A 21,267-nucleotide genomic window follows, 5' to 3' on the forward strand; every position below is an offset into this window, starting at 1 on the left:
TAGGTGACCCTGCTTGAGCAGGGGGGTTGGACTAGATGATCTCCAGAGGTCCCTTCCAACCTCAGYGATTCTGTGATTCTGTGATTCTGTAATTTAGGGATCGGATATAAAGAAAAATCTGTTGTCGCTCTCCCCCTCTCCTCCGACCATTTTTCTTCATGTCGCAACTCAGAACAGCCTCTTCTCTTTCCTTTTAAATGAACAAAAAAAAAGCAGCTTCCTTTTCAGAGATCTCGGATTGAAAATTAGCTTTGAAATTCTTTTACTCYCTATTTCTCGCCCAAGAGTAATTTGAGAGCGTAGTCTGTTACGGTCCTCTTGGCCACAAAGGTGGTCCGAAGGCTTGGAATAAACCAGAGATTTTCTTGGTTCTCTGGATTTGGCTAGTTAATGGGCTTTGCACGGGAAAATGCTACAGGACCATCCAATGCAAAAACTATATACTGCATGTAAATGTTCTAAATGTAACTGCGAACTCTAGCCGGATGTTCTGATGACAGATATATGCTGTTAATGTTGGATAATAAAGCACACGGCAATAACTGGGATAAGAGTGACCCAAGTATTAAAAAATAAAAATAAAAATAAAAATAAAAAAGCCAAAATCTGCTAAGAAGAAAAAAAAAAAAATGAAGCTCAATTTCCAGATCTAGACAAAATCTCACTTACTTTTCTACCAGTTGGTTTATGCTATGGAACAAGATGTTGCTACTAATTCAGCACCTCCATATTAGATACTCTATTACTAAATGTACTGCATAAATATTAATACAAAGAACATTTAGTTCTGTTTAACTGTTAATTATCGAAGAGGTGTGCATTAATGTAATTAACGCCATATGATCTGCATCGCTTTTCCTTATAAGGTTATTTTCCGTTTACTTCCGTCTTCAAGGGGATGAAAGAGGAGCCAGCCTCTCCTTATACTCAGTTTTCAGTTCCCTTTTTCATTCCGTAAGATCTGATTAATACCTAATCAGACAAGTAATGCTACTTGAAGAATCGACAATCTTTAACACATTCCTATGGCAACAGTAATATACTGTACTAATGCACGTGATATAAGTATGCTATGACTAAAGTTGCATGAATGAGGCTCTTTCCTAAGCCTCCATATAAAAATTGACCGTCTTCAGCCAAGAGAGAAACCTGCTCCAAGGCGATCCTCTGCTCGCTGTTTGGCCCATCTTGGTTTGTGCTAAGAGAGGAAGAATGATATATACAAATCAAAACAAAAAAAGGCACAAAATATTCATGACTGTGGGAAGGAGTCCACCGTGTCACTGTCACATAAAATCCTCCCTATCTCTTGCTCTAGTAAAAGTCTTCATCATGCAAAGGTGCCTAAAAACGAGAGCGACCAAACACCGCGTTTGGGCTTGATTGTAGCACTACTACTTAACTAGTCCGATCGTTACACCAGAGTAATTTCCACGTCCTCTATCTTCTCCGTTGTCCGGCGATGGTGCTGCGTTGGGGGCGGCGGAGCTGCTCGCACCTGAAACAGCCAGAACCGGCATGGAACGATCAGAAAAGTGTCAAAATTTCAAAACGTGAATAGACTAAAGCTGAGACTTTGGGCGTACACGCCGAGATGCTGCAAACACGCCGATATTATATTATGATTAACGAAACTATAGTGAGTAACCAGCTGAACTCTGGTCCAAGTTATCTCCTACATTAGGCAAGGAATACAATTAAGCCATCAATGCTCTTCATGATAAAAAATTAACTGTCATCACTTTTAGGTTATTTTTCTCCAGGATGACTAGCAGTCATGAGAATGCAAATGTATTGAGGAAAATAAGCTATTTATTCTGCCTGTATCATTGAAAAATCTGGTAGATAAACCGAGAAGGAACTTTGGACTCTACATCAAGTGCTGGAAGCTGATGACACCCTCGCCTGGAGCTCGTGTGGATGGGAATCTGCACGAAGAAACGCCTTGCTGCATATAAGCAGCTTACTCATTTAATCAGTCGCTGACCTCAGTGACATACATCTGAAATCTGATGCTATTTTCCTACCCGGACACATCAATAAAGCTATTATTGCTCCTGCTAGAGCATTGCATTAAGCTTTAACAGCATTTCACGCAGAATTTTTATGATGTTTTCCGAAGACACCACAGCGACTCGCTCTGAGAAAACGTCACCTGCAGAGTACGAAATAGCTGCGCAACCCCAGCCAGAACCGGAGCTTCCAGCTGTGTTCCAGCAATATCACAGCAAACTTCACGCTATTTTTAAACCAGGAATGAGTTAATGTGCAACTTCTCTGATCAATACTTCAGCACTTAACGACGCGGCACTATCTCTGCCTTGCATATTTCCATGAATAAGGTCAACTCACTGACTGCTGCAATATTCGGCCTTAGCAGGTGACAGCGGTGAAACCCRTGGGCTCTGCTGGTGTGAACAAGAGGGATTCAGGTGCAGAAACACAAAATCCTGGTTTGAAGTTTAGTCGGACAACCGTCAATACACGTGCTACATGGTTAAGAAAGGAAACGCTAAATCCACTTGTTCTGCAACTTTATTATTCATTGAGAATGCTAGGAAAATACAGCTGTTAAATCTTAGCCTGATTTGATTTAGGACTTTGAAATCCCCAGAACTTCATTTTAAAATGAATCAGGGCAGATGGATTTGGAAAGTTCTAATTAATCAAATTTTTTCTTTCCTTTTTTTTTGGGGGGGGGCAAAATATCTCTTTTTAGGCAGCAAAGACACCACAAAACAAAGGGTCTCATCCCTGAGAGATTTTAATCTGAAGCACTCATATCAAGGGATTTTAAAACAAACTTAGCCCTAAATGCAACAGAGTCCCAAGGATCCCACCGTATGTCAAACTGCTGGCAAGCAGAATTGTCCGCCAACACACCGTGCGGCTAAAACACAATCTCTGGRGAAAAAGTAACTGCACAAATGATGTGATCAAACTGTTCTAGCATTTATTTACCGCCTCTTTTTTAGTTCTATTTAGGGGGTATTACATGTATACAAGAACAGAAACAATCTCCCAAAGCTTGAAAAAAGCAATGCAAGATTAGCAACTGAAATCTTTTTTACCATCATTAGAGTTGTAAAAATTTCCTCCCGGGTTAGATTTCATGATTCATGTGCCTCACACAGAGACACGCAGCTATTAAAGTTATAAAGGTAGATAAAGACAGGCGGGTTAGATAAAAAGACAGGTGACAGAGGAGACTCAAGGTCTTCTTTAAACACAGTGACTTACTGTTTAAACAAGGGCAGGTTTGTTTTGTTCCAGTGTTTACTTATCTCATACAGCTCTCATGCTTTTTGACACATCTACGGTACAACCAACRAGGAGCGAACGCATCTTTCCTGGAGCTATTCTTCTGAGATACTGTGTTTTTATACTTAGCAATTGGATTTGCAGAACACAGAGAGCCAAATTATCAGGTGCTGTATCAGCAGAAATCCACCGCTTTCAGCCTACCTATCCGGATTTACCTGCACCGGTGATACGACCTGGCGTGATAACATTGCAGAATCTGTAAACTCAGCAGTATCTCAAACTTACAGGTCGCAGTTTGCCGTAAGAAGTTTCAGGAGGAAGTCGTGGCGGCTGCGAGAATCCAGGGGACTCCGAACTGAAGCTGTTTTCTGAAAGATTAAGCAACCCACCATAAACGGGCCATTTGGTATTGCCGAGTTGGCTTTATATTGCAAAGAAAGCTTTTTTTTTTCCTTCTGAAAMGTGACAATTCTAAATGAAACATTTGGCCGAAATGTTTATTATCACAAATTTTCTTACCGTTAGTTGATGGCGATCTGGGGAAGTACTGGGAACCTCTTTTATCAGGACTATGGAATGGACTGGCGGGCGGCTGGTCATACAGCGGCAACGGCGGCAGGGCGTTATTGGGCTTTGGAGTTGGGGATACCTGCGTGAAAAAGAGGGAGAGGCTGCAGAAAGCTGTACTCCTCAACAATTTTTAGGACTACGCCCAGATGAAATAAGTTATCCGGCACATTTCTATGCTAGCAGCTTTCCTCTAGTGAAAAACTATCTGTCAAATAAAATTGCTGTCAGGTACGTTTGAGAGAGAAAGGCAAGATATCCAACGGTGATAGTGTTTTTTAAATCATAGGTTGCCGCTGAGCAAAATTTTCATCCTTTCCCAGATATAATTTAGACAGACTTTTTGCAGGTTATCCAAAACCAGTCATTTGGCCAAGCATGCCTCTCCACACACAGTCGCACCAAAAATGTTCAGCCCGTGAGTTTTATCACAACTGAATTACATATATGGCATTTAAATGCTAAGAGAAATATAAAGGAGTAATGATACTCATGTATGTACCCCTAATTCTGCCATGGCACCAATATGAAACAAAATTAGCATTAATATGGCACGGCACAGAAGGCACGCCGTGTAGTTTGTCAAGAAAGCATCACGAAAACCCYGTCAGTTAGCTTTGACAAGCCTAAGACGTTCCTACTGGTCTTAAAATAGGCTGCGCTTTGGCGTTTTTGCATCCAGGTCTGCAAAGCTATTGCATGCCTCAATCAGAGCAGAGCAACTGCACATCCAGGAACGTAGCTGAAGACACTTCTCAGTTTTCATGGTCGTCTTCTCAAACGGAAGAATAAAAATACCGTAGAAATTACTTTGGAGGAAACATGGAGGAAACATGGAACTCCAGTGGCTAGCACCACAGTTACAGATGAAAATATGTCCAATTTTCTATTGTGATATAAGGTTTACAAAACTGTACCAAAATGAGGACGTTGCAACAAAATGAGTTATTGTAATGGAATATCCTACAATATTCTGCCCTTCAAAAATTGGGAAGATATAGAACAGATTTAAGTATGAAAATATTAAATTAGGATTAAAAGAGCCTATAATTCTCTTTTTGCCACGTTCTGTTTGATCTCTCACTATATGCCACAAATTAATTATAGGAATTAGATTGTGAATTTTCTCCTCTGGTTCATTTCCTTTCTGCCCGACCACTTTCTTCTATTCACAGATCTGTTACATTTGCCAAAATATATCACTGGATAATTATGAGGCTGGGTAAGAAACTAAAAGGTAAGCATTCACAATTTTCCTTCTTAAACCCGTTCTGATTTTTTTTTTTTGCCAAAGAAGAGGCAGATCTTTGCAGCCTTGCAAAATCTCCCAATTTCCTTGTTATCTAACATCACCTTTTCATAATATCTACTACACTAATAGCCAAAGAAAAGGCTGGAGTTTGTCAAAGCTCATCACTGAGTGAAAAGGGTTAGCCTGCAGAAATTAGGTTTCTTACAGGAAAACGTTCCAACAAACCGGTACCAGACATGCAAACATGCACTTTAACTTTTCACATACCTGAATATCTCCAATCCACTGAGTCTCTCCATTTTCGGAGGCTGTAAGTTCTTCAACTAATACAGATGGGAACACCCCAACACGTCCATTGAATTCCCCTTCCCAAAAGCCATCATCATCTTGATTCTCCTTGTTCAAGATGCGGATGATTGCTCCTTCGGGGAAGGACAGCTCATCAGCTGTCTGGCCCTCATAATCATAAAGTGCTTTTACAAAACAGACTGAAGAAAGGGAGAAAGAAAAAAGCATAACTGGCATGAGTTTAGGAAAAAGAAATTAAGTATTGCTCACTCAAATTATTTAGTTTTCCTTTATTTTAATATTAATCTCAATTCCATGAGATATTCAGGTAAATTACACAGATTCTTGATATGAGACAGAAGATTAATGAGAAGAGTTGCACTCAGACACATGCCGAACACGAGAAATTCTCAGGCGCAACCTTCAAACTCGATCTACAGAGCTCTTTCACGACCAAACTTAATAGCCTATTTAACGGTATTTACCACTGGAGTCTCCGTTTAGGTTGCCTGAGACTAGGTCAGCCTCCGTTGAATTATTTGAGGTGTGTGACCGACTGTCCAGCGCCGCGAGGGACTGCAGCATACTCAGCAGACTGCTGGAGGTTGGGAACTGCAGATACTTCTCGGGAACATAACCCACTTGACCTGCCTTATTCCGAGCCTGTAAATAAAAGACATAAAAGGCACTCCGCTTTTGCGTACTTCTATTAGAACAAGCCAAATACTTTTTCCTCACCCAAGTTCTGTTTCAAAATGTAATGGTGAAAAGAAACGGAGTTCAGAAAACGATACCTTTACCCAGTCTTCCATATCTCCATCTTCAATCACCTCCAATACCTCGTGTTCCTCTATGGTCAGTTCATCTGGCTGAGAAGCCTAGAGCACGTAAGAGGAAGATCACGAAAGAGAAGCGCTTTTAGGTGGAGGGGACAGACAGCATAAGGAACATTGTCACCCTGACATTCGTTAAAACTGATGATGTTAAAACCCTGAAAATTTCTGACGCAGTATACTTCAAAACTTACTAATAAAGGTTCTTCTGTACAACGGCTGATACTCAAAAGGTCTTTTCCAGTCAAGAGGATGGAAGGAAGCACCCTGAATACCAACCAGCGTGTCAAAGCCTATTTACTTTTGCAACCCCAATTACTCCATACTCTCAGACCGTATCTGTGACCGGCTTTGGCTACTGAAGCGGTGTGATTTACTGACCTAACGGTGCTAGCAAATGTAAAGAGCGTGAACGCAGTTCGCCAGCAAAGCTTGAACTCGTGAACGGTGGTTTCGCTATAACGGCACAACGAGCAGCTTTGTCGCGCTGCCTACGAGCCTGCCTACCGCTGATAGAGCATTTCTAACGCGGACACCTTGACGCAGCGACAAAAATCAAAGCATCTCCTAACGGCAGCCACGCAACTGGTCTCCTTGAAGTCAGGCAGGGCCATCTCTGCACGCTTCGGGTCAGGCAGGGACTTCAGCACTTTGCTGAACTGTGGTTTAAATGTGTTTCACAGCTTCAAGAATTATACGCTTTTGCCGTTTTTTTCACAACTAGATGCTAGATGCATTTAATTTGCACAACTATTGAGCCAGACGTTAAAGTCCTAACTCGGACAAAATTCCATGGGCATAGTTACATCTATTATTTGTTTGTTGCAAAATTCCTCTTATAATGGGACACAAATTTTGAAAAAAACACAAACCTTATATGAATAAACAACTTTGCAGGTCAGAGGATAATTTCTTAGAGTACCAGAAGGACTAGAACTACTGTCATCAAAGACATCCATGCTGTCTTCAAACTCTTCACCTTCTTCTTTTTCTGCATCGGCGTTAATCTATTAAAACAAATTAAATTTGTCATATTATAAAGTAAAAATCGGTGAAGAGAGAACAATAGACAATAATGAATTGACCAATGTTCTTCAGCAGTTTTTACTATTTACGATTATTGAAATATCAGTAACTGAACAAAAATACAGTGCAAGTTTTTTCCTTAAAAAAAATTAAAGAGGGAAACCCTCACTAAATAACATTCACCATACGATTCCCAAGTAACATCAGAAAAGCGGACAAACAAAGCAAACACGTGGAAGGAAAAGAATCAGAGCTGTAATCAATTTATGTCTTAATTCAACTGTATTTCTTGATTCAAGAATAGGCATCTGTATTTTAAATACATCATTGTAAAAAAAAACTATTGGAAGCTACAGCTCAGTTGTTGGATGACTATATATTTTTAACACAACACCTTAATCAGTGGCTAATATACTTTGAAGATGTCATTTAAGAGCAACAGCATATAGTTTGATGGGAAAAAAGAAAAAAGAGCTGCTTACTGAGGATTTATGCAATTAAAAGACTGAGGCACCTATGACCACAAGTTATAAAATGAAGCTGCAGTGAAATACGTGGGGGAAAAAAAGAAAATCAGCTTCCATCTGGTGTGCTTCGCACAATAGATTTGCTGCAGTTTATAAAAAAAATTCTTTAGGGAAAGAATTATGATTAAAAACTAGCTATAAAAGTCTAAACAAAAGCTGAAGTCAATCTGCCGGAAAAATGCAAGTTTCTATAAATGCAGTTCGGGCAACACTGACGTGTGCTGCACTTTGGCCCTGTGCCTGGCTTAAATTTTGAATAAACATTTTATCTCACATGAAACTAGGCAAGTCCTTCGAATCAAAGGCAACACTGTCATCCATTTGCCCTCTTCCCGTTATTTCTTCATTTTAATTTGTGAGTGAATTTTGTAGCCTCCACGAAAACTGCACGGCTGACAAATCGAGAAGAAGTTAGGCTGAGACCAGAGAGACACYGTGCCGGCTTCCCAAACCAGCTACCTCCATACCTCAACTCTGAAACAACTTTGCTCTTCTCTACCCGGGGTAGAACAGCCCAAAGCGTAATGATTTTCCGGTATCAATTCATTTTTATGTAGTAATCTTATAATATGTCTTTGTAATTCATATGAATTTCTCCCACTCATTTTCATTCAAGTAGGGTTTACATCCATTTCTGCTTTAGTGTACATGGATGTTGTAACAAAAAAAATTGCTATCCTACCTAGCTTTGATATATTAAAGACTAACTGTAAATTAAGGCAAATTTGAGGGTTTTTTCCCCCCAGTTTCTCACTGGTCTTCGCTATGCATGGTCTACTTCCCCGGAGCYAAAGCCGAACGTTCAGCTGACAGCCGTACGAAAACCTCATGGAAATTAATGTATCATGTCTAGAAATACTTGTTCGCAAAACATCTGGTCCTGGTTTTCTAACATGAGGAGGAAAAATACATTTTAATTTTCAGTGTGTGGGCTGCTCAGAAAAGTCTTTCAATAGAGTCATTTGCAAAGTCGGCCCACACGGAGAGGGAAAACAGCGTTAATGACAGAGAAACCGTCGCAGCTTGCTTCGTAAAGCTCTTCTTTCTAGACCCGGTCCGGGGCCGAAAGGCAGCCTAAGCAAAGGATAAGGACACGGGCCGCAATTATATCAAAGGCACAAAAAAAGAGAACCAACGGAAGAATAAACGCAGGTTTAAAAGCGACAAGATGGCTCTCGTTTATCTTGCCTAGGCTGCACAAGAGCGATTCGATACCAAAACCAGCATCGCTGCCCAGAAGCCCTTTGCTCATCCCTTCTCAGAAGATGCCGAGACCCTATTGACGAGGGAAAACACATCTGTATTAAACCGCCTCGACTCTGATTTGGGCGTACAGCTTGTAGGAGCTAAAAAAAAGGTTAAAACTTCACGGCAATTCATGGCAAAAGGATCTATTGAAGCACCAAGAGGATCCGCATACGCAGGGTCCGAAACCACGATTTGTTGCACACGGGTCGCTGCTATCGGATGCCGGGCAGGCTTGAATATGAACCAGTAACCTAATAGCGCTAAGAAACTATATCCTTTCGCAATTCAAAGCATCCAGTTGCACGTTCACGGTAAACGTACCAACCGCAAACTGTATTTATAACTTTGCAAGGGCCACGCTCACACTGCGCTAACGTTACTTATAACTGCACCACGTAAAGTCACAGTTAATACAAAACATAACCCCCATAAAGGCAATATTCTCTCCTTCCTTTTGAAGAAATCACGTCATAGCTGCAATATATCTGCTGTCCTCCAGGCAACACGAGGGTTTCCCAATTATGTTAATATATAACAGTAGCACTGCATAAATTCAAAAGAAAAGTTTAACTTCTCTTGGCATCTAGAGTGGAAAAAAAAACCCAAATAGTATTCCCTCCCAAGGCTATGCGTTTCAGCGTTATATCAGAAAGCCGGCCAACCGGGTACGTGGTGGGATACCGATTCCTTCGGCCCGTTGCATTATTGTAGCAGGTCAAATAAAGACAGGGATAGCAAGCCATCTGGGCCGTTCTCTTATTTATAGCCCATTAATGGAAAAGATATCGCAAGTTTTGCCCCACAAGTTACGTCACGACAAATACCGACGCTCGGAGCGAAGCTATGCACGACGTGGCAAAGGCAGACGGACGAGTTTTGGATGCTAAACACGACCTGCTCTTCGGGGGCGAAGTGAAAGCGCAGCTTGTTATACGCTGCAGTAATTCTTTCAGTAATTGCCAGCAGAGTAATTTTTGCAGCAGTTCTGCAAATTCCGCGTACGGGCCGGCCTCGTGCGGCCTGCCAAGGTCAACAGCATCGTTTTTATTCATACAGGAATGTATACGAGTGTAAAAGGGGGAAAATACGGATCAGGTTTTAACCTCCCGCGCTGCAGCATCCGCCAGCTTGCCAGGGACGAGCAGYGGGTTTGGCTTCAGGGCCAAGCGTTGGCATGTCTGGCGGGACAGAGGAGAAGGCTTTGGGCAGAACCCAACAGGAAGCTGAGGGAGATGGAGCAGGAGAAGGAGAAAGGGGGGAAAAAACACATTTAAGCACAGCTACGGAGCATATCCTCATCTCTCCTGGCTAGAAAGGATCTAAAATGAACCTGAGCACAAGAATTCCTCGGGGCTTGGGGAAGTACGATCTGCCTACTGCAACTTTAATCTCTAATTATACTATTAAGCACGGGAAGAAAGCCTCCAGAGACAGACTACAAAGAGCAGCGATTACAACGACCTTTATTATAAATCGCCGTCGATACGTTTGAGCTCTGGGTCTAACATCCTAGAAGAAACATCCTAACATCCTGACCAGAAGAAAGCAAAGAGGGGTTTCAGGAAGCGTTTGTTGAGTCTCCATTCAGGGCTCGCTTACTTTTTTGAGGCAAAGTTAAGCTGACATAGATGGAAAAAATCTGTCYGTTCAAAGCAGACTTTCCCTGCAAGGGTTTGCCAGCAAAACACTTACCCATTGCTGGGAAAACAGTAAAGAAATAAGAAAACATGAAAACACATGAGAATGAGCAGGATTTTGGGGGGTGTAAACGCTGCATACTTGCTGAAATGGACTTTTTGTTTCTTCTAGATGGTCGGCTGAAAAAAAAGACTTTCTCAAAGSATTTGCAACGCAGTGAGAAACCCCGCTCCCGATCCCCTGGAAGTTTTGTTACACATAAGATTTACTCCTGACTCAGAAGCGTTTGTCAAAAACACTAAAACAAAGCGTCAATTAAACGATTTTCGCAGGGTATGAAGACAACGGCAAGGAAAGCATCCCCACACAAACGGAGGCTTCACAAAAGCCTCTGAACTTGGTTAAGTATTCTGCCACGTGCCAAACACACACGCAAAATCTGAAATTTGTTTGAGGCAAGCTGACTAAGCTTTTAGGAATTTTATTTTTGTTGGTTACYAGCGAAGAGCAACAGCTCGGTTCGTTTTACTGCCAAAGGTGACAGCTCAGCGTTGCACACCATGTAGGGAAAAAAACAAAACAAAAAAAGCAGCTTTTTTAGTGCTTCCTGTTTTTTTGAATAGGATTTCTTGGTTCGGGCAGCTGTTTGATTCAACTGTTCGTGTTGATTTTGAAAGGCTCATTCTTCTGGAGTTGGGGGGGGGGAGCAGTTTTTTTTTTAATCCCTTCATGAGTCACAGAAAAATGTGCTTTCTTCAAAGCTAAATATTTCCGAGAATGAACTCAAAGCTACGGGAGAACAAACTCAGAGCTACTCTAGCTATGGGAGATGTCTCTGGCCTGTTTTGYAAATCAGCTCTACACGTTACAAATACGATTAGTTGCACGTGCAACCGAGCATAAAAGCCTTTAGCAATTTTATATGGATCTGAGTTGGGTTTCAGTTAAATTTAGCAGAGTTTTAAGTGAAACTAGYTATTCGTATAGGAAGAAGACTGGGTGCACTCAAATATCCCCTGCACCTCGTATAACGGGGCAGTAGCTTGCAGGTGAATAGTGGTGAYGTCAAACTAAGACAAATTTTTTGGAGGGTCACATCTGACACCAGCCACGGAGGTGGAGAGCCTGTTTTCGGAAGCCTTTCACTGATCTTTAATGAAACAAAWTTTCAACTTAAGTGTCCAAATCAATCTGAAAAACAGGCTTAGTCTTCCTGTCGAGTTTCACTGCAATCTGCTTCTGAAATACATAAACTACTCTTGAAAAAACGATGTAGAGTCTACATTTTTCTAGGTGTTTGGAAAAAAAAACCTTGCTTTTCATCCAAATATTCCAGTTAACATGGTAAACTATTAATGACTCTTCAAAGAAATACGCGTTTTTCTTTTCGGGAGATGGCAAAATAAACCTTACGGCACTTATCCAATGTCACAAAACGAATCTAAAGCAAACAGCACCCAGAAATGCTATTTATCAGCTTCTTGCATTAAATAGCRCCGCTACGCTCTTCCTTCTGCGCTGGATGCTAAGTTCAGCTACGAGAAGCTTTTCTCAGCTAGCTAACAAACAACGACCTGTTACCAGTTTTGTTTTCTGTTCAATATTTAGAGGTGTCTATATGAGTCGCTGCTCGAGAAGGGTCAYGGGGAAGCAGAGAGCGGTTTGGAAACGGTACCAAGTGCGAAGAGCCGTTGTTGGTCACCGAGGGAAGGCTGGCCCAGCGTTCGTTCTCCAGTTCTTCCATCACTTGGTTCATGGCACTTTTTAGCCACGTATCCACGGACACGCCAATCTGCTTCAGCAGATCGAGCCGCGCTTCTGCTTTCAGCTTGATTATCTGAGGAGATAAACACGTAAACATCAGAATTCGTTCCCAGACTGCATTTCACCCCCCGCCACGATTGAAACGCGTTTTTTTTCCTGATCCGTGAATTAGCCAGGGGGCTCAGATAGCTGCTCCGCATGGAAGCAAGGCCGGTTCTTCGTCTCCTGGCCTGCAGAAAGGCAGCGTGAACCGAGAGGCAGGGAATGGCTTTACAGCGATGCAAAACTAAGAGCGTATCCAATTCCACTGGCATTTGCAAAATAACATCTATTTATGCTAACTTTCTATTTATACGTTATACCGGACAGTTMGTTTAGATTATTTCTAAAGCGTAAAAAACCAAAAGCCAGGGTTTCACAACRTCTCTTAAATCAGGGCGACTCCTGCAGTGCCTGGAAGCAATTTGGGCTAGCGATGGACCTGCACACGCGATACCCAGCTACACAAAACCTGACGGGACACACGCGTCCCGCGCGCACGCAACCCCACCAGCCGCGTAAACRAGGTTATTTTCCAGCAGCGGTTGCCAGAGATGACAGGACGCTTACGTGTTACGGAGACGGCACATTTTGCTATTTCCCAAATTAAAGATCACCGCTCAAGCATACCCCCAATGTTGTCTTTCAAGCAGAATGAAAATTCAAGTTTTTGGACAGCYGCGGTCCCTGCAGCATCCCGACGTGCCTTCTTGCCGGCAGAGCCGAGGCTTTAAACGGCTTCCCGGTACGGAGCTATCCTGACCCAAACTCTCAAACAACCTAAACGGAAGCGACGGGAACGGCGGCCCAGAGGAATGGGGCAAACCTTCCAAAAAAGCGCGTCGGGAAGCGGGCGGCAACCCTGCGAATAAAGCCAAGTTTGCTTGCGGCCGCTCTAGCACCATCATCATTAAGTTACCGGCAGCGCTGGGAAATCGAGTGAGAACACGGTTCAGCAAAAAGAAAAAAAAGATGGGCCGGAGCAAAAACGAGAAGGAATTATTTCTTCTGTAGTGGTTGAAGCGCTGTAGATTATATAGGATTATATTTGCAGTGAATTAAACTGCTGATCAGTCCTACATAGATTTCAATACCCTTTACACTTAAGAATATCCCTACTACATAAAGAATTTCRGGTTAAGCTTAAATGATATCGGTATTTTTTGGGTTTTTTTAATATGACTTTGCACTTTATTATTATTATTTTTATATTAAGAAGGTAAGTCAGAAAACACATGCAAAACTGTAGCTGCAAGTTTCATCCAGCTGAATACCTAAGCACAGGTACAGTTTCGCTGTAAAAGTAATGGTAAGGGCGACTTTAAACCTGTTTCAAAAAAATGAAGCTACTTTTGAGAGGGATTATTTTCACTTTTGTTTAGAACAAACGTGATTTCTGAAAGGCAGATAAACTCCTGAAGACGAGAATTTATTACGTGAGATAAATCTTCACGTGGGCACGGCCGCGGGCACACGCTGTCACGCGTAGTCAGCTATTGGAGACCGAAGGACAGGAGGAGTTTGCGAAATATTTCCCACGAGAAAAGCCAAAGCCGCTTGGCCAGAAGTTCCCACGTCTCCATTCAAGCTGTCATCAGGYGAACGATTAACACGTACTGTAAAAGTCGTTTGAACGCCCAAGAAAATGAGAAAATAACGTAAAATATATTAACGCGTGCCACAAGATTCAGAGAATATTGATTTAAAAAGACAGGCTAAAAGTCCAAAGATCGATCCGCGTCTCAGCGTCTACATTTGACGGTCAGGTTCTTTCCACTTCATAACAGCGTCAGGCAGCTTCAGCAACCCTTTAAAGTTAGCGCGGCCCCAGCTCCAACCTGAACTTTGTAAATAGTTACAAAAGCAACATGACAAAACCCTTTGGGACGAGAAAGTCCCAAAGCAAAAATCCTGGACAGATTTATAGCTTTGGGGTTTTGCCGGTGAACGGAATAAGCATTTTTCCCCCTCTGATGTTCTTAGAAAGGCAGCGCCGGTCATGCAGGGTTGGGTTTTTTTTTCCTGCTTTGCCACTACTTACGTTGCAGTTCGTATAATTTAAAGCCTTGAGTACAAAGAAGCAATAATATATATATATTTTTTTTTTTAATCACTTTTTATATGGATAAGTTGTAGGAGCACTCATAGCAAACTGAGAAGCGGATTTCTCCCCGAATCAAGCTTAAACGAAGGACGCGCTTTTAAAGCAAAAACTTCAGCACAAAGCGGTTGCACCGAGAAAGCTCGACCTGGGGATGCCGACGTCTCCAACGCGCCTCTTTCCTGTTAGCCGCTAGTCAAGCTTTGAAACGAAACCACTTTCTAACCACACCTGCTCTGAGAGCAGGGGGAGGAGGAGGGGGGCTCTAAGGCACCGACGGGGACGAGCACTGATTGTGCGGCACTTGCACTGCTTTTTCTTCTGGATGCTCCGGTTTGCCAGTAGACCATCTCCAATATCAACTCCCCACGGATATGAAGCTGCAGCGTGGTCAGTTCTGCGAGACCGGGGCATCGTGTCGAGCCGAAACGTCGCACAAACTCACCTTGGCGGCTGGGCGCTAAGACGCGGATTGGGCATCGGTCATGGAAGAGCCACCTAGAAAAAGGCAAGTGATTCCTACAGGGTCGATTTGCTGCTGTAGCGAGGGACGGGCGGGTTAACTGGATGCATCCTCCTTTTCTCAGTCCTTCAAACTGAGACCGACGGCCCCAGCGCAGGTTAACGCGTGCCGTTTGCTGCGGTTTGTTAAATGAGAAGCTCGCCCTTTTCTCACGTTACCGAGTCGACTTGTCTCCACGCGCGCGTACGCTCCCGGCGTCACGTTGCAACGGGAGGATGTCTTCCTACGCCCTCAAAAGCCGCGCAGGAGCGATCGGCCTGTTTGCTTCGCCGCGTCACCTCGTTATGCAATTCCCAATTAGCTTGAGTCACTCACCAGCAATAAACGTTAGTCTAGGCATGCTGTAAACATCTGCAGGTCGTACTGGCTCCCGGGCCGCAGCAAACCACGTTGTTTGGACAAACTCGTTAGCTAAAATAAACGAGCCGCTGCGAGGTCCTTGACAAGGCTTGAATTCAAGGCACCCAACGAACGCAGTCGAGTTACCCCGCTCTGTTTGCGCGCAGGGCTCTCAATGTTCAACAACGGTTTGCTCCAAACCACAAATGTTTGGAGTTTCATTCCATTGCAGGCAAACTGTAAAAGTACTTACGGCATTAGGTCAGGCCTGCACTTGAAAGAGGTATAGCACTACGTATGAGCATAGATATGTATTTTTTTACTTAAATAATTATACCGGTAAAGCGGGGTTAACACCTTCCTACCTATTTAAAAAAAAAAAAAAGGTTACAAACAGCATCCCGGGCGGTTCGCCCTTTTTCTGGGCTGTTCTTTTGCCTGAGCCGATGGTAGGTTATAGAGATGAAAGGAAAAAAACCTCAAAGTTAAAAAAAAAACAACAACAAAAACAGCGTTATCTATTTATCACACGCCCATAGGTGCTCTACATGGGAGAAGGAATAGTTTTATTTATTTACTGTTCCAGCCTTAATTAAGGAAAGTCTTTAGACCTGCAGCTTGAAGATCAACAACGGCTTTGGAGCTCACGGAAAYTAAAACCAGCGGAGAAGGCATCGCCTACCTGCTTTTCGGTCTCGAGCCACAAAAAGGCCCACGAGAAAGCGAGCGTTCGTCTACGTCCCGCAAAKGCCTCAGTCACGAGTCTTGCAAAGTCATTTATAAAAGTGTCGGGGGGAAAAAGAAGCAAAAAAAAAGAGAAAAAGCCCAGCAAAGTTGAGCTAAAGCAGGCTCTTAAACAAGCAGCTCCAGCTGGCTGACGGCTTTCGAACAYACTCTAAATAAAACGGACAAGCGCATTTATTTATGGATAAGGGCCATCGAGTAACGTGACCGTGTAAACACCGAATTTAAAAAAATCCCGCTAGTTATAGCGGYGCTTTTCCATCGGAAAGCRCCTTCTCCCGCTCTCCCAGCCTGCYTSCCGTTCGGTCRCYGGATTTATTTTAGACCAGGTGACGCTTATGAACACATTCACCCCTAAAAGCGGATGGGGTTAAGGAACGAACGAAGCGCGTCGAGCTGAACGAACGAAGCGGGTGAATGAAGCAGGGCTCAGGCAGCTCCGGGCAAACCGTTCTCTTCCCTCCGCCGCGTTTCTCTAGCGGCAAGCGCAAAATCACGAGCGAGGGGGAGAGTCTCCTTTGGCAAACTGTTTTGGCGAAGAAGAAAACAACTGCGAGAAAGGTTTTGGCTCGGCATTCTGCAAAGATGTTATTTCTATTTTTTCCCTTTCGGAAACACTTTTGTTTAAATTTTAGAGTGTTTTTTTCCCTAAATAAAAAGGATTTAAATACACACACACACACAAAAAATGAAGCCACGCTTTTAAATAAGAAACAATATTACCCAATTTGGGGGCCACCGTAATTCTTTTTCAGCTCAGCCAGCAGCCCTGAAAAACAGTTATTTGCATAGCAAGAGGTGGAAGGAGACTTGAGCACAACAAAAGCAGCTACTGGCATGCTGCAAACACGCCAAAAGCCAACGCCAGCCCCYGCTCGCCCCCCCCGCAAACCAGTTTTAATTGCAGCCCAACGATGTTAAAGCAAGGAYGCACGAGCAAATAATCCACGTAACTACGCTTTCGCTGCCTTGCTGCCATAAAACACGTGTGGGGTGGAAAGCTATGCCAAAAACACCCCGATGAAAAACAATATCTGTCCCATCCAACACGGCGCACTTCAGATTTGGATCTCGAGGCTCGAACCGGCGTTCAGCCTTGAAAAGGGAGGTTAGCGGGATCTCTACCTTCTAGCACCAACCTGCAACACGGTAAATCAAGATCACATTGCGCCAGAGATTTAAAAGCCAGGTAAGACGAAAACACGGAGCATTTTTTGAGTAGGAGGATGGGCAGGGAGTTTCTACCGATATTGCAGTAGCAGAGTTGCTTAATTTATATGCTAACTATTCCCTCCCGAATGCCCGGAGTGAAATCAAAAGAGGCTGTTAGGGTGCGACAAGCGGGAAACGAAAGCCTGGCCGAGATAACACGTCTCAAGCGCGCACGCCAGGGTGAAGAAAACGAGGGCCAAGTTATTAATTGAGAAGAGCCCACCTGCGTCGCTGCAGCCCGGCGAGCAGGCTTGTTTCTTCCCCGAGCTCCAGCGTAAGATTGCAATTATGAAAACAGGAGAGATCCCTAAATACGGAAAGATGTTGGTGGGAAAGGGGGAGATGCACGAGCAGACGCAAGCAGAGTCGCGGAGGATTTAGGTCTTTCCCAGGCTACGAGTACCTGGACCGAACGGAGCTCACCCAAATCCCGCGAGTGGGAAATGAAGCGTATATAAAATGTGCCTAGGCAAACCTTTTTTAACCTATTTCTCTGGCTGCTGCACTCCTCTGCATCAATGCTGGTTTTGAACATACCGAAAAACGTCGTAAACGTTTCAGAGTCACCCTAAGATTTGGAGAGACTTTGAAGTTAGCTCTGTTTGGAGCAGAAGTTGGACTAGAGACGTCCCCAGGTTCCTTCTAAGAGGAATGATTCTTCGGAAATAGCGCTGCATTCAAACCACAGGTCTAAGAAACTAGGCTGGATTTATAGTGAAAGCCACCTTCCAAAAGAAGGTGGAAAGAACTTTATTAAAAAAAAGACAGAGAGTAAGAAAAATCTACAAAACAGCAACATTAATATTGTAGTCCAGACTAAATCCCAATCCCTTTACGAAAAAGATATGATAGATATTACAAAAAATAATTCCTGCAGCAATTACTCTTCGTATCTGCAAAATTTAAATTTATGACGATTATTATTTGCAGGGTGTTTTCAGAATGACTTATCCCTCTGTCTCCATATACAACCCTTAGCTTTTACGGTACATAGGGCTCTCTAAAACATATACTAAGCAGAGTCCTCCAGCTGAGTATTTCTTCCAGGCATCTTTAGGACCATCTTTCATCATTAGCTCTAAAACGTTTCCATGTTTTTTCCTGCCCCTTCATCCCACAAAATACCTTCCTCTTTGAATGCCCACTAATGAACAAATATTCTCTACTATTATCATCAGTCCACGTAACCCAGTCTCCTACTGATTTCCTTTCTCGCTGTTTGTACCAGGCTAGTCAGGTTTGTCAAAAACTACTGCGAAATATTTAAGCAGGATCTGAGAATACTGCAGAGTATGCAAATTTCTCACTTAGAGCAAGTCCCTGAAAAATCATTACTAAAATGTATTACTTCCAGGCAAAAATTCTCAAATACAGTAAGGCGATTTTTGCCACATGCCAGTCAGAACGATGAAACGTTTGCATACAGCTGATAATACCGTCAGACGACTCCAAGGCTCTGATGATGTTCTTCTCAGCAACAAAATTCTTCTCCGCCAGTTGTCATCAGTAAACTGCTTGCCACAAAACAAGTTCAAAATTCATGATCTGTGGATGTCAAAAGGCACTGTGGGGTTTTTTTTTAGGCTAGTCATCAATCTGACTAGCCGGAAGGACTAACGGCTCATCCAGATTTCATATGGAGAAGACAATCTGCTTGCTTAGCACGATGCTCCCAAGCATATGTTTCCTGAGCAAAGCCATAGATGGCAGCAAGTGACATTTTACAAATTGAACTTTTTTGTTGGTAGCCTTATTCCATTCCTTTTTTTTTTTTTTGGGTGAAGCAGATGGATTTAGATTTTCTCACATTTCTTATGAGCAGAGAATAACACCACTTACAGCACCAAGCAGAAAGGTACAACTGCAAGAACACACAAACAACACGCTGATTGCTGAAAATTAGCTGTATCTACTTGAGATGCAGTAGGACCACAAGCAGCATATGATTAACAGATCAGATCCAAAGATACAACAGGAGCTCAGTGAGCAAACAGACCTGGTACCACAGCACCGTAATAAATATTCATAACCGAATATAAGGAGACGGGGAAAAACAGCCCCCAATTTACAGTTAGAAATGGACCTAAGCAATGTTTGGTTTCTGAACTAATCAGATGAAGTAAACAGCAGCATAATGAGTCTTAATCAAATCTAATCTGGTACAAATACTCTCTTGACTGTTGTAGATGTCCTAATTATGAGACAAAATGCATCTCACTATAATTAACTGGAAAGAGGATTAATTACTGTGGAGGCTCCAAGACCTGCCTAGAACATAGACCTTAGCACAAATGGGAGATCTCCCATCACCATCAGAAAAAATTATTTCAGCCCTAAGACCGTTGCTAGTACTTGCTGATACTCATACTAGGCAATCCAAGCATCAAGGTCTGTAGTTGGAGAGACAGAATAAGGTGAGACTCAAGTAACCTATCTCCCGAGTCTGGGAGGCAGGCTGAAAGAGAGGATTACGGAAAACATGGACTTTGTTTCCCCTAATTTCTGCAATGAAGATCAGAGGAGGTAAAAAATTTTTCTCTCCAATAGTTTAGAGATAAGATTCTTTGGCGACTACAAATCTCTCTTCCCCCACCTAGCCATCAATAATATGAAGGGACACAGGCTGTAGAGAAATGGAAAGCTATTTCAAGGAAAATCAGGTCTATCAAATTGCTGGAACTAAAAGCTATCAAATGCCCAGCAAGCTTCCTTACTGTTGTCACAAAGATATTCAACACAGAAGTTGTAGTTCAGTTACCTGAGCTGGCTGAATAAGTGAAAAGGGGCAACAGCAATAATTTATTTTCTCAGTTCACTGCTTTAGAGCCATAGAATTTCAAAGGTGATGATGCCTGTATTCTGCTACCTTCGATTTAAATAAGCTCCCTCAGCTTCCAGTGGTTGTCCGTATGACAACGCAGGCAGGATCTCTCACGATGCCTTAGGCAACTGTGGTTCAATGCTGTTTTGACCAGGGCAGAATTCTTCTGAATCTAAAGTGCAGCATTAACCGTTGAATATTAACCCTCTGCCGGTGCCAGATGTCTTATCAGACATATTCTAATATTTTCGTTAATTGTGCGTAAGAAAACAACAACAAAAAAAAGTTAACCCCCCCAAACTTTTCATATTTAAGAACAACAAAGAAAATATGCTTATCATTTACAGTCATTGTGTATCTTCTTCATATATTGATTTTACAGGAGCAATCTGGTGTAAGCCATATTTTCTCCAAACTTTAATCAAGGAGTCCGCTCATGAGAAAGACAGCCAGGAAAAATACCTTCTACCACCGAGGGGGACACAAAAATTACTCAGTGAGTTGTGAATGTGCCAATCTAAGTTTTTATGTTCATGCACTATATCATCGTGTGGAAGAGAAACTCACTGGTAACCAGGTTTCTTCAAAATGTCCTCATCAGAGGCGCATTTTTACCACATTTCTTTGCTGTGCCTTCAAAATGTGCCTGCTCCCACACCCTTTGTGCTAACCAATATAGAAGTCACACATGCAACAGATTTCCACAGTTCCTCTAAAATGTTAGATCTCAGTGGATTCAGGGTCTCTGAGGAGAAGGGGAAAGCGATTAATAGATATTTGGACAACACATCCTGGAGAAACCAAGTTATCAACATGTTATCTTCTACTTTTCAACTGATAGTCCACGTATAGATTCGCTGTGGGCAACTCCAAACTCCATCTTATGCCCATGCTGTACATCTGTTTCTCATGTGAATAGTAACTGTAGACTGCTCTATCAACTGCAACTTAATTCTTGGATGTCTCTCTGATGGCTCACTGCCTGGTAAAAAGAAAAGCTCCAGGTGGCTGCTTTGCAGATGTCCACGGTGAAAACACCTCCAAGAGGAACACTGGAGTTTGAGTCCTGTACCCTGACCAG

General features: G+C 42.7%; 1 protein-coding gene across 2 annotated transcripts in view; it reads right to left on the reverse strand.

The window, feature by feature from the left end:
- The window catches only part of FCHSD2 (FCH and double SH3 domains 2), a 156,629-nt gene that overhangs the window by 3,397 nt on the left and 131,965 nt on the right, over positions 1-21,267 (reverse strand). Inside the window, exons 12-19 of one of the 2 annotated variants that reach the window (XM_026082655.1) lie at positions 12,319-12,480; positions 7,077-7,211; positions 6,166-6,249; positions 5,857-6,034; positions 5,351-5,571; positions 3,784-3,913; positions 3,550-3,632; positions 1,404-1,498 (exon numbers count right to left, since the gene is read on the reverse strand). In XM_026082655.1, coding sequence (XP_025938440.1) covers positions 1,415-1,498; positions 3,550-3,632; positions 3,784-3,913; positions 5,351-5,571; positions 5,857-6,034; positions 6,166-6,249; positions 7,077-7,211; positions 12,319-12,480 — 1,077 coding nt within the window. In that variant the 3' untranslated portion in view covers positions 1,404-1,414. Of the gene's footprint in view, positions 1-149; positions 1,499-3,549; positions 3,633-3,783; positions 3,914-5,350; positions 5,572-5,856; positions 6,035-6,165; positions 6,250-7,076; positions 7,212-12,318; positions 12,481-21,267 lie in introns of those variants that run through there. The other variant, XM_026082654.1, reaches the window with a different exon arrangement.

The sequence above is a fragment of the Apteryx rowi genome, unplaced genomic scaffold (genome assembly GCF_003343035.1).
Source record: "Apteryx rowi isolate R43461 unplaced genomic scaffold, aptRow1 scaffold_587, whole genome shotgun sequence".
In the NCBI taxonomy this organism is placed as follows: Eukaryota; Metazoa; Chordata; class Aves; order Apterygiformes; family Apterygidae; genus Apteryx; species Apteryx rowi.